This window comes from Brassica napus, chromosome C6 (assembly GCF_020379485.1).
Source record: "Brassica napus cultivar Da-Ae chromosome C6, Da-Ae, whole genome shotgun sequence".
Lineage (NCBI taxonomy): Eukaryota > Viridiplantae > Streptophyta > Magnoliopsida > Brassicales > Brassicaceae > Brassica > Brassica napus.
The window spans coordinates 1,211,686-1,225,166 of NC_063449.1; the positions used below are offsets into that span (position 1 = coordinate 1,211,686).

The window sequence follows — 13,481 nt, forward strand, 5'->3', positions numbered from 1 at the left end:
CTTGGCTTTAGTGAAGGGACAATCACCACTCCTGATCCACTTCTCATCATCATCGAACTTGTTTTGTCTCTTCCTTTGGTTTCTTTGTTTGGTTTTAAAAGGAAAGTAAACGTCTTGTTGTAGTTTTGATTTCTTGAGAAGTCCAAACATCCTGAAAACACTTAACAAAAGAGTTAGCAAATAAAAATCCTCACACTCTCAAAGTGTTTTGCTCACGATTTTTAGGTGATCACTCAGAGTTCTTTCCACTGGTTCAAAGGATGATAGGCAGTCAAAACCCAAAACAAACTTTTGTGGGAAAAAGAAAAGAGAAAGAAAGATGAAGAGAATTTTGATATGGATCCGCCTTAACTGTCCTAAGGCTGGGTTTCTCTTCAGCCAGCTGGTTTTCTCTTCCACTACTCCCCTTGGATTTCTCTTCAGAAGTGATTCAAGCCAAAACTTTTACTCTTATTTTTTTTTTGATAGATTTTTTTTTCTCTTTTTTTTTTAATAACTGGCGATCACAAGGGAGTAAAGGAACAGCCCGGATCCAACAAGAAATAAGAAAATAAAATCGTGGAGAGATGAGAAGATGAAAAGATGAATTGAAAACAATCCAGCCAAAGTGGCTCTGATACCAACTGAAGAACCCTAAGATAGGGAGGATCACTTTAGCTGGGTGTTGGATATGATCCGAGAAGGCAAACGGCACTTCTGGAACTGAGATGGATTGAAAGGATCATCAAGAGATGCAGAATGACTCTTGATATACCCACGATCTAAGGCTAACCACCAAAGAAAGAATGAATGTGTTGGCTAACCACCAAACAACACACAAAGATGAATTGGCTGACCACCAAATCAACAAGTCGGTTCACACCAATGAACTAGCTAAAGAACTCTCTCTCTCTCTCTCTCTCTCTCTCTCTCTCTCTCTCTCTCTCTCTCTCTCTCTCTCTCACTCAGAGAAGAAACAAAATAAACAACCAAAGCTGAACTGATCTTATTGATGAAATGGACTACATATTTATAGTGTTTTGTAGATCTAGGAATTAAATGAAAAAGTAGATCTAGATCTAGATCTAGTCTTTAATACGAAAATAAAGAGATAAGACTAGACAAGGTGACTGTTCGGCTTCTGTCCAGATTCGTTGTATCCTGAAGCATGAACCGCGGTAAGGAGAACGACGAATGTGGGACTGTCCGTATAAACCACCATGTCCAGATCATGAACCATACTGGACCAGGTGTGTCCTATGTTTTCAGATAGGTGAAGGATCCTTGCCTTAGTGAGATTTGGCTGATCAAAGTGCATGAACTGATCAAAAGGGTCGATCAGTCCATCAGTACGGTCGCCGGTACGTGCAGTATGAGGCAATCGAGCCAAAAGAGAGAAAAAGAGAGAAGTCTCTATCATTTTGTGAAACCTCATGATCCAAGTCAAGTCTGGCATGATCTTTCTCAAGTCTGGCACGATCTTTCTCAAGTCTGGCATGATCTTTCTCAAGTCTGGCATGATCCAAGTCAAGTCTGGTACGGTGAAAAACATGAACCTCGGTTGAAATGTTCAGAACGTCCTGAGCTACATGCTGAGCTGCTCCCATGTAATGATCTGTGGACTGCGACACATCACTTAGTATCTTGAGTGCTGACAGTCAGAACTAACGGCTTCTGCTTCTTTGATGTAGTAACCGCATTTGCAGAATCAGTCTGACTCTGCTGTCTATTGTTTCTATGTGGACATTCTCGTTTCCAATGCCCATCTTTACCACATATAAAACAAGCAGTTTTTCCATCCTTATTAGCTCTAGGTTTCGACTTTGATCTATGATCCTTTGACTTTGATCTTCCTCTGTAAGATTTATCATTCTTATCAGACCTTTTACTTGATCTTCTTCTTGATTCAACATACAACCCCTCAGAACCAGATTTCCCTTTGTTTAACACGCCTTTCTGCTTAAGCTCAATCTCCTTAGTATACGCTGATGAAGTTACTTCCATCACAGTGAGTGTATCTTTCCCAGTTCCATATTTCAGTGTGTGAACTAAAGCCTCATACTGTGAGGGAAGGCTTGTCAGAAGTTGTATGGCTTGATCCTCATCGCTCACGTTGATGTTGAGGCTGGAGAGGTCTGCTATCAACTTGAGGAAATAATCCATGTTCTCCTCTATACTCTTGCTCTCCTCCATCTTAAAGCTTGCAAACTGTTGCTTGAGATAGATCCTGTTAGGCAGTGTCTTCGTCTGGTAATCTCGTTCCAGAGCTTTCCACATACCAAGTGCAGTAGGTTCATTCATAACCTTTCTTAGGATCATATCACTTAGACACGTACCAATGAGATTCTTCACTCGAGTGTCCTTTGCAACCTTGAGTGGTTCCAGCACCGGATCAGCTCCTGCTTCAAGCTTCTCAGAGACTTTGTAAAGAGTAGCATCAGGTTCAAGAACTGATGCTAATCCCTGTATCTCCAGCTGACCAAGGAGTTTGTATTTCCACATTCCAAAATCTCCTCTACCATCAAACTTGTCCATCTTGAATTTTCCTCGAGTTGGCTCCATCATTCTCAGATCAATATCACCTTAGAACCTCTTCGATAACAGATCAAGAAGAACCTAAAGCTCTGATACCACTTGTTGATTGTTTTCTTTAGATCGTCTTCTTGTTTATCAATTAGATTCTTATGATCTTGTCTTTGTTTTCAGGTTTGTGAGATCTAGATACTGAAATCAAAGAATACGCAAGCAATTTGTTCACCCGGACTTCGTTTCCTACTGTCCGGGGAGGGGATCGAACCCTCAAGCTTCACTAGAATCAATATAAATCTCCGGTAACACTTTACACAACGTGATCTAAGTACAAAGAAGAAGATCCGTTTTGTTACCTCCGAAATATACTACAGATAATCGGATCCTAAGCAAAATCAATGCCGTAGACACTTCGCCGTCGTCTCCTGTTGAAATCGCCACCGGTAGAGCTCTCTTTCTCTCTCGATTCTCTCTCTCTCGTAAAGCTTCTCTGTTTACTCTCTCTTATTTCTTCAGAGTGATCAGAATGACGAAGACCTGAGGTCGTTAGACGTTATAACGTCATTAACGTCTCAGTCAAAACGCATCGTCTCGTCACATGGTGAAGCGCTTAAGTGACATTTGACGTGGCCCAAAACGCAGAACAGGCCCAACTGATGAAGACCAAAGCCCATAAATTCTTTAGAAAACTGTTAGTTTATTGATTCCTTGATAAAGATACAAGACTGCTTACAAAGAAACTTGTATAATGGGTTCGATGCAGTTTTACCCTTTATCGGGTATTTGCTCAAATACAACTTGAAATGGAAAACAACTAGAATCTAGGAATGAAATGGGCTAAATAATGCCTTATTATTCAAATGAAAAGTTTACACATGAACAGGCCATAGACAAAAGAGAACCAAATAATTCAAAATTAAGTTACCTTGGTTTTTGGTCGACCAAGTATTTTAGAAAGGTTGGGATGCCCGAGTAGTTGAATGAATGATCCATCAATCATGGTACACAGGTTGAACATTGATCCAACCTACAAGTCAAAGCTACAAAATTATGCGTTTAACACACGATTCCACATATAGATCTCTAACAAAGATGTGGTGAACGAAGACTCAAAAGTAATCTCTTGCAATTGAATCATTGATATTTCCTTGCTTATCTCGTATACAAAACGCTGATTGTTCTGTTTTGGTTTGCACTAAATAAAAGTTCGCTAGCTTTGTTCTAGTGGCTTTGCATAGGAATATATGTATAAGAGAAATCAAAGCAAAATGGAGAAGGACAGATCGACTTTATAAACTAGTGTCTCTGCAGTTTAATTTGTTTTTATCCCTTGAAATGTGTTGAAAAAAAAATTTTAGCAAAAAAAAATGTGTTGAATTACAATCGAATTAAAGCCCAATATGACTTTCTTAGGCAAAGAACCTAAACCGTGTTTTCTATTCCGCCGTGAGCTGGCGTTTACCAAACAAAAATCTCATACGGACCGAATGGCCAAAAATTAATCTTCCACCACCTAAATTATTCTACGTGGACCAAGTATGGATAAATGATGTTTTTGCTATTAATGATGGATCAATATGAACCCTTCGATCAAATCATTTCTGTTTTAATGAGAGTCATTGGATCATGAGAAGAAAAAATGGATAAAATATTACAAGATTGCCGTTAATGAAACTTAATCATGAGCCGTCAGATTTTCTCATTATGTTTTAATTTTGGTCATTGATTTCACTTATTATCTCCTTCACTCTCATTCTCTTTCCTTATTTCAACCACACGATCAATTCACAGCCACACAGTCTTCTTTATTTCATTCACATTCGACTGGGTACAACTAGTATAACTTTATAACTAAACATGTTAAAAATTGAATAACTAGTATAACTAGTATATAAATGTTATAATTTATGTATTATATGTAGTTATTATAATTAACACAACTAATAAATCATGCTTTACATATGAAATAAACAAGAAAATATCATAATTGGTATATGAAGACAAAATTTCATATATTTTATTTGAGAATTTTCATTTTTTTGTTAAATTATTACATTACACTCTTAATTTTGCATTATATAATTTTTACTTTTAAGGTTTGTTAACTATATTAGCTATATTATTATGATAAACAAACATCAAATACATTTTTACAAAGTTATGATGTGAAAATATTGGTAAAACCCTAAAACTAGACATATAAACAATTGATATATATTTTTATTATATATTAGACGTGTATTACTGGTACAACTAGTACAACTTTGACATTTCGGAAATTAATAAAACCAATTTGGTATTCCATATGAGAAAACAATCAAATATCCCAATTAGTATGTACTCAAAAAGTTTCTCTTCATTTATTTGTAGTTTTGGAAATATTTTTTGAAAATTATTGCACAATTCCATAAATTTACATGATCTACCTTATACTTTTAAGGTTTGTTAACTTGTTTGTCCACATAATTTTTGAAAAACATACATGAAATATATTTTTACAAAATTGTTTATTTCATTGTAACCGGGCAAAGACATGTATACATAAATAAGTGGTACAACTGAAGTAACTTTATTTATTATGTGGTACAACTAATATTTTTCGATTTCACAGCTAATGTACAACTATGCACAAGCTGGTACAACTCCACAACTAGTACAACTATGTTATAGCCGGTATAACTAGAAAACAGATACAACTACTTATTATTTTATTTAGTATTGTTTTAAATGTGCATCTCAATTTAAATGTATATCATGTTTTAAACATTGGCCTCGATCTACGCAATGAAAACATATTTCCTCGAGTATTGACTAAAATACATGTAAATTTAAACTAAAAAAAATCATAAGAAAGAGGATCTTCGGGTTAATTTGCTGATTTATAGGGCTCACTAGCGGGCTGAGATGGCGCATCCGTTGACGGTTTTGGGGAAAGACCACCTTGAGGGTCCAGTTGAGATGCTATTTCTCCTTTGCAGTTCCAAGTTTGCTTGGTTGGATTTGACAAGGACACACCCTTTTTCTTCATTTTTGTTCGTCGTCGGTGAGTTGCTCTTATTCGTAGTCGGCGCTCTCACCTTCTTCTTTCCGGTGACTCGCGTTATAGAGCCATAGTTGAAGAATTTTCTGGCTCCACATCTAGTTTTTTGGCTTCGAGAGAAAAAGATGAAGATGATTTTTCCAAAAAAATAGTACAACTAGTATAACTAGTACAACTTATAAACGTATCAACATCCAAATCAAATATTATTAAAAATATACTATTTATATATTTGACACATGGGAGGAGATTAGACCAATATGTCTTATTGGTTCATCTTCTTTTCTAGCATTTTCATATGCTGAAAACAATAAATAAAAAAAATTATAATGCCATTTTATAATTTCTCAAAGCCATGTCATCTTTTTTTTGGTGAGAGTGAATATGGTGATGACACATAAGAAAATCACTTCTCAAATAATGTCAAGGTTATACTTAATATATTTATACTAGTTATACTCGTTTTAGTTGTACTAGTTGTACTAATTCGAGTTGTACTAGATGGAGTTGTACTAGTAATACTCTGCGTTATTCTTTATCTTGAATCTCGTATGTAAAAGATGAAATTTGATTCTAGATAATATATAATTGACTAAATCTTTCTATGGGTTGATCGATTTGAGATAAAAAAAAGAGAAAATTAACGGATGGTTGAATAAATTTTTTGATTTTGTTTTACGGTGAAAGAACTAATAATAGAGAAGAAAAGGGGAAGAAGAAGAAAATTTAGGTTAAAGTTGGGTTGAATTTCGGATCTGAAACCGGTAGGATAGTAATTGCATAGATTAGTAAATATGTTTAAGTCCTTAGGGTTTTTTAGGTATTTTAGTTAGATATCTATTTAAATTTAAATGTAAAAAAAGAAAAGAAAAAGCGATGCGTTTTAGGACTTTAACTCGATATACCCCTCTCACTTTTGAAAAATTCTTCTTTCTCCCCGTAATATAATATATTTTCTTTTTGATTTTTCTTTAAATGAGAAATGCGGTCAAAGACAATATAACCCTTCATAAAATAGCTTAATTACAAAGATCCAACCTTAAAGATCCGACCGACCCAAACTCTATCCGGTTCAACCCGTATCTTTACCTAAACAACAGCGTTTTGTCCCAATATCTCTCACATCCAAGTCTCGGATCAAACGCACCAGCTCAAGAAGAGCTTCCACGATGACGGCTCGATGCAACGTAGCTACAAAATCAGCTGATTAGGTGAACGCAGAGTCTGATCTTTCGGAAGAGGAGATCGAAGCGAAGGCAAAGGTAGGATCTTTGATCAGAGTGACTGCGCCTTTGAAGGGTTATCATGTAAACCCCATCCCGGAGGTTGATTTGTAAGTTGTAAGTTGTAAGCGACCACTGTGGAGATAAGGTGGGGACACGTCCTGGGTAGGACCGGACGGGATGGTGTACCATTGCCACGATGGACTCACACCGCACTCACACGAACCCATCTACTCTCCTGGTTACTTCAGCTGCCGAGCTCCTTCCCTCAACGACCGTAACTTCTCTGAGAGAGCTTTAACCGTCGGTATCGGCGTTCCTGTCGGCACAGGGTAACTATCTTTTGTCTACTTAAAACAAGGACTTTGAATCATATTGACTGCTTGGTGTCTTTACATTTGGGAACACAACAAAGAACAATCTCTAAATGTTTTTCAGACAAGAAGTGTCAATCTTTTTGTGTTTTGGTTCACGTTCACTCAGGAAAACATCATTGATGAGAGATTTATCAGAGGTTGAATAATAGTTAGGATGAGAGATTAGGAATGAGTCTCTTAGTGGTGACTTGAGCTGTGAGATTTTAAATTTTTGTGATCAGAAAAGACGGACTTTCGTAGATTGTATGTAGAGATGAAGAGGCTTAATGGATGGAATATGTTTTTCTTGGTAGATAGCTTGCGTGTCCTACTTGTGCTTAGTTTCTTCTATCAAAAGAATGAGATATAATACTTTGTGTGTTTTGGGAACTTGTGGTTACTGTGTTTGTATTGTATTTCAGAAACTTTGAGTTTGGTGTCGGGTTGCAAATGGGCAGTGGGAACTGGGGAAGATACAGTCTACTTCCGCTGAAACGTCGCTTGTTATGTTGTCTACTTCAAATGTATGTTTTTTTGTAATGTTGCACTTTCCATATGATTTGAAGGGTTTCTGCCTTTTGACTAGTGTGGTTTTGTTGCTATCAAAGGCTGTGAAAGTGTTTACTGAAGAGCTTGTTCCAGCAAACCCATATATTTTGGAAGGTGTTACAGACCTTATACAGCTTAGCTATTTAAATTAACCGTCTGTTATTTATAACCTTCGTGTCAGATACTTGGAAGACTGATAAAGGACCTCAGAAGAAAAGACAGCTTCTTCTCAGGGAGAAGGACATCAGCCATTGGGAAATGTTGTGACCACAGACCTGCTGAGGTTGATCAAAAAAAAAAAAAGACCTGCTGAGAATCTCGTCTTGTAGAAAGGTGGATCCTTGTACTGGACCAGAGAAGTTGATAAGGTCTTGTTCGGCTCTTGAGAGTTTGCAACTCAAAAACTGTTGTTTGAATGATGAAGAAGGGATGGGAGCTTCTTGGGGCATTATATTTTATCTTCGATGGATCCTTGTCCTGGACCAGAGAAGCGTTGGAAGCTTCTTGATGTTTTATATCAATTAGGTACACTGATGTTTTGTATAAAATGATATTATTGAGAAAAAATATTATTGATTTTATTTTTGTTGTGATGTTTGGAAAACCAAAGTAACATACTTATATTTATTCGTGGAGAGCTCGTGACTTCCTTTGAGGATAATCTCCTATGGTAATCAGGAATGTAACACAAACAACATTTACATAACAAGTGATCAAGATCGACAGGGCGAAAAAAAGAATAAAGCAAAGGCTTAAAAAAATTTGAGATTCGAGTAAATCTTTTAAAAAAATTGTAGGTATTAAGGGTTTTGAAGAAATTTCAGTGTTTTTTTATTTTTTTTTAAGTTTTAAATATTTATTTAGAATAATATTTTTATTCTTTAACTACTATAATCTGATATTTTTATCGTTTTATGGAATATATAAAAGCTTTCTATTTTTATTTGATTGATTTTATTAACTAAATTTTAATTACATTTAGTAATTCTTGGTAATCTTCAAGGTACTAGTAATACAATTTTACACATAGTAATATTTTGGCAGATTTTAAGTTTTATTAGTAAAACTATGTCCAAATGATATATTTTGTAGTAAAACCAATGATTTTATATAGTCCTAAAACTATAATAAATAATCATCTAAATAGTTTTAATAGTCTTATGTACTATATACATAGTCTACTAATAAATAATATATGGGTTCTATATCCTAAATATACGTACTACTTGCAATATATAGGGGTTTCAAACTACACACAATAAAACCCATTAATCCCAGTAATCCGAATTACACATAATAAACCCAGTAATCTTAGCAGTCTGAATTACACACAATAAATCTAGTAATCCTAGTGATCCAATTATTTCATTTTATTTCAGATATATTTTATTTCAGTTTTATTTTATTGAAGTTTTCCTCAAATAAAATGGAATTATCATTACAATTAGTATTATTAAGCATTTTTAAAATTAATTCCACACCGTACAGTCTTCTCTTACTAAAATTAATCCGTTTTAGTAATATATATAATAATACTGGTAATATTATATACAAAACCACATTTAACTTCTATGCAATATATATTATATACACCAAATAAGAAAATTAATAAAAATGTCAAATTTCAAAAATAACAATTAATGTCTATATACTAAAATCAAATATTTTTCTTATCTTAGAATAAATATATCTTAAAATAATAAATCTAAATAAGAAAACTTTTGTAAATTAATATCTCTATAAATTAATAAAATTTCAAAGTTCCAACATTATTAATTTGTAGAGGTTCTACTGTAGTTCTCTTAGTAATACCCAAAATTATCCTTGCACTTATTAATCAAAATTTTAGGATGTTTTTGTTCGGGTTTTACATTATTCATAATGTATAATTCATCTAAATGAAATTACACACAAAAATCACCAAAAAACGACATAAATTATATCATAAACCCATAAACACAATTTTCAAAATCCTTTTTAATATTTTAAAATTTGCATTGAATCTTTTTTTTACACTAACCGAGATATACACTTCTTTTTAATAGTATTTCAGTAAAAATTTCACCAAAAACGGACATAAAATATACCTGAAATTCATAAACACAGTTTTTAAAATCGTTTTTTATCTCTCAATATTTTCATTAATTCTTACCTTTTTAACGTTACCCATGATATAAAAACATTTAAATGATATTCCAGAAAAAAATCATCGAAAACAGACATAAAATATACCTGAAATCCATAAACACAGTTTTCAAAATCGTTTTTTATCTCTCAATATTTTTCTCAATTCTTACTTTTTTAACGTTACCCATGATGTAAAAAACATTTAAATGATATTCCAGAAAAACAATCATTGAAAATGGACAAGAATCACCTCTTCTTCAAGCTTCAAAATCATCAATGGAGGATGGAGAAGATGAGCTTTCACGATGGGAGATAAAAGCATGTGGGCCAAGTAAAATTTCATTGGTTAAGGTTAATACGTGGGCCATGGTGGTAAATGAATTATGGTTGGTTAATTTAATTGGAGAAATTAATGGATTTATGAGGTAGAATAAGATATAATAAACTAATGGAAGGTTATATATGGAAACACAATGATAAAGGGTAGTGAGAATAGAAAAGGGACAAGCAGAATGATTTTTTTTTTCATAGGGGCATATGAAGTTAAAGTCCTGGGTTTTATTCAGATTTTTTGTAACCAAGTGGTACTAGCATTTGTACCGATGGCATTGCGTCTATACACAACAACACGCGTTGAATCTCCACTGGTCCAGAAACTTATCGAAGATCTAAGATGTTGCAGAGACGTTGCCCAAGTTTCTCGAATCCATGGCTACATGGTGAAAACAGGGATCGACAAGGACGATTTCACAGTGAGCAAGCTCATTGCTTCCTCTCTTCAAGATATCCGATACGCCTCCTCGATCTTCGAGAATGTCTCCAACACTAATCTCTTCATGTTCAACACAATGCTGCGAGGTTATTCTATCAGCGACGAGCCAGAGCGAGCCTTTCCTGTTTTTAACCAATTGAGAGCTAAAGCTTTCACCTTGGATCGCTTCTCTTTCATCGCAACTCTAAAATCATGCGCTCGTGAATTGTGTAGTAGATTCGGTGAGGGTGTGCATGGGATTGTGCTGAGATCTGGGTTCATGCCGTTTACTGATTTGAGAAACGCTCTTCTTCATTTTTACTGTGTCACTGGGAGGATCAACGATGCTCGGAAACTGTTCGACGAAATGCCTCAGAGGGTCGATGCTGTTTCGTTTAGTGCTTTGATGAATGGGTATCTTCAGGTTTCTAAACCTGCGTTGGCTCTGTATTTGTTCAGGGATATGCGGAAAAAAGAAATCATTGTTAATGTTAGTACCCTGCTTAGCTTTCTTTCGGCTACTGGTGATCTTGGAGACTTGTTAGGAGCAGAATCTGCTCATGGCTTGTCTATCAAGACTGGCCTTGATCTGAAGTTGCATTTAATCACTGCTTTGATAGGTATGTACGCCAAAATTGGGGACACGAGTTCAGCGCGCAGGATCTTTGATTGTGCTGCAAGGAAGGACGTTGTTATCTGGAACTGTATGATTGACCAGTATGCCAAATTGGGTCTACTGGAAGATTGTTTATGGCTACTGAGGCAGATGAAGTATGAACAAATGAAACCAAATTCATCTACATTTGTTGGGCTGTTGTCTTCCTGTGCGAGCTACCAAGCATCATCCATAGGACAGAGCGTTGGAGACTGGGTGGAAGAGGAAGGAATAGCTTTGGATGCAGTACTGGGAACCGCACTCGTTGATATGTATGCAAAACTAGGGATGCTTGACAAAGCTGTTGAAATTTTTAATAGGATGAAGAACAAGGATGTCAAGTCTTGGACCGCAATGATCTCGGCTTACGGAGGGCATGGGCTAGCAAGAGAAGCAATAAACCTTTTCTATAAAATGGAGGTCGAGAACAGCAATGTGAAGCCCAATGAGATTACTTTCTTGGTTGTGTTGAATGCTTGTAGTCATGGAGGTCTGGTAATGGAAGGAATCATATGCTTTAAGAGGATGATTGAGGCATACCGCTTCATACCTCAAGTTGAGCATTATGGTTGTGTGGTTGATCTTTTAGGTCGAGCAGGGCAGTTAGAGGAAGCATATGAATTGATAAAGAATTTACCTATCACAAGCGACTCAACAGCTTGGCGTGCTTTGCTAGCTGCTTGTAGAGTCTATGGGAATGCAGATTTGGGGGGACGTGTGAGAATTAAATTGGTTGAAATGGGTGAGAGAAATTTTGCTGATGCAATTCTTTTGGCTGGAGCACATGCTGTTGCAGGGAATCCGCAAGGTCGACAAGATTTATTAGATAATGAATTGTATAAAGAGAAAAAAGAAGCTGGATATAGTGCCATTGAAATAGAATAGAGTAGGGGAACAATCTGTGGGCTTCATTCACCTTTGTTGGAAAGTAAATCACGTCGGGAACCATATATTTATATTTGCGTAGCGGAGTTTTGCTTATAAAACATTACATAGTGAAAGCACAATTAATTGTGAAAAATCCTCATTCTTCTTTTTGTTCTCTCTTCTTTTTACCCTTTTCCCCATACTTGGAGTTTTGTGTCTCAGTGTCCCAACTTGAACTTTCTGTTTAGACTGTTTAGATTCCAGTGGCATCGATTGACGCCAATGGAATGTCGTTCTAAGCCTTTGTCAAATTATCATTCCTCACGCCATTTTCAGCTCTTGAGACAACTATATGCAGAGGATTCCAGAGTGGCATCGATCAACGGGTGTCATTCAACGCCTTTGTCAAAATCTCATTCCTCAAGCCATTTTCAACTCTTGAGACAACTACAGACAGAGGATCATAATAAATTTTAATGTAAAAAGCTAGATGCACACTTCTGTCTGGTGGAACATCTTTGTACAAGACATTTTCATCAATATTTGCGAATGACACTGTTCCTTTGCATGTCAGCTATTGCATCCATTGTAGCTAAAACCTTTTTTCCAGAAAAAGGAGGCATAGATGAATTTTCCATTCCCAACACATAAAAGTCTATGGAGACCATGCAGTTCCCAACTCTCACTTCTAAATTGTTGACAACACTGGTGGAACTTGTTTTTGACAAAGTGGTGCCGACCATTTTTCGATGGGTTTTTCGACAGAGACGTCTGTCGGAAGGATTGAAATTTGGGCACGATGTAATCGTCACCGTGAACACTATGAATGAGTTAGTGTATTTGCTGGTCAAAATCAGAGGTGTTTTGAATAAGAAATGAAGGTCTAAAGTGAATGAATTCAAAGCTTATAAAGCTATTATTTGGTTAAAATATAAAGTTTAACAAATATTTCACTTTGGATATTTGAGTTTAAGTTTAGATTTAAATATATTAATTGGATGTTATATCAATTAATTTATTTTGAAATCTTATTCATAAAAATATAAACTCAATGAAACCATATTGATGGGTTTGTGATTTGGTCAAACCACATTATGACTACAAAACTAACGTACAAGAATTTTGAGGAGTGTATTATAGGACTGGGTCGCGTGTAAGTTTTAACTATATAGAATTGGGTCGGCCCAAGTTTTTTTTTTGCATTTTGCATACCTAGTGGAGAGATAAATAATCGATCCCAGTTTTAACCTTTTGACCTATGAACTTTTTGTAAATGACCCACAAAACTCAACCTGCTCGGGTCATGAAAGTCGATCCAAAGACTTTCCCACACGTGCGAAACTCGGCGGCTCCGATCTGGCGCGTGACCTTGTTTTCTTTAATTTCGTCGGTTTTTGTGAAACAA

General features: G+C 35.6%; 2 protein-coding genes across 3 annotated transcripts; both read left to right on the forward strand.

Annotated features, from left to right (window-relative positions):
* The first annotated feature begins 5,914 nt into the window (after positions 1-5,914).
* Positions 5,915-8,311, forward strand: LOC106348210 (urease accessory protein G). 2 transcript variants are annotated; one of them, XM_048761220.1, is made up of 3 exons: positions 5,915-7,103; positions 7,550-7,651; positions 7,736-8,311. In XM_048761220.1, exons 1-3 carry the CDS (start codon positions 6,952-6,954, stop codon positions 7,740-7,742), a joined length of 261 nt encoding a protein of 86 aa, XP_048617177.1. In that variant the 5' UTR covers positions 5,915-6,951; the 3' UTR covers positions 7,743-8,311. The 2 variants fall into 2 exon arrangements, with proteins under 2 accessions (XP_048617177.1, XP_048617176.1); XM_048761219.1 differs by having other exon boundaries at positions 5,929-7,103; positions 7,858-8,311.
* Positions 8,312-10,191: 1,880 nt separating this feature from the next.
* On the forward strand, positions 10,192-12,250 carry LOC106407647 (pentatricopeptide repeat-containing protein At1g26900, mitochondrial). The gene has a single exon (XM_013848521.3). The coding sequence runs from the start codon at positions 10,277-10,279 to the stop codon at positions 12,092-12,094; it is 1,818 nt and encodes a 605-aa protein (XP_013703975.2). The 5' UTR covers positions 10,192-10,276; the 3' UTR covers positions 12,095-12,250.
* The last annotated feature ends 1,231 nt before the right edge of the window (positions 12,251-13,481 follow it).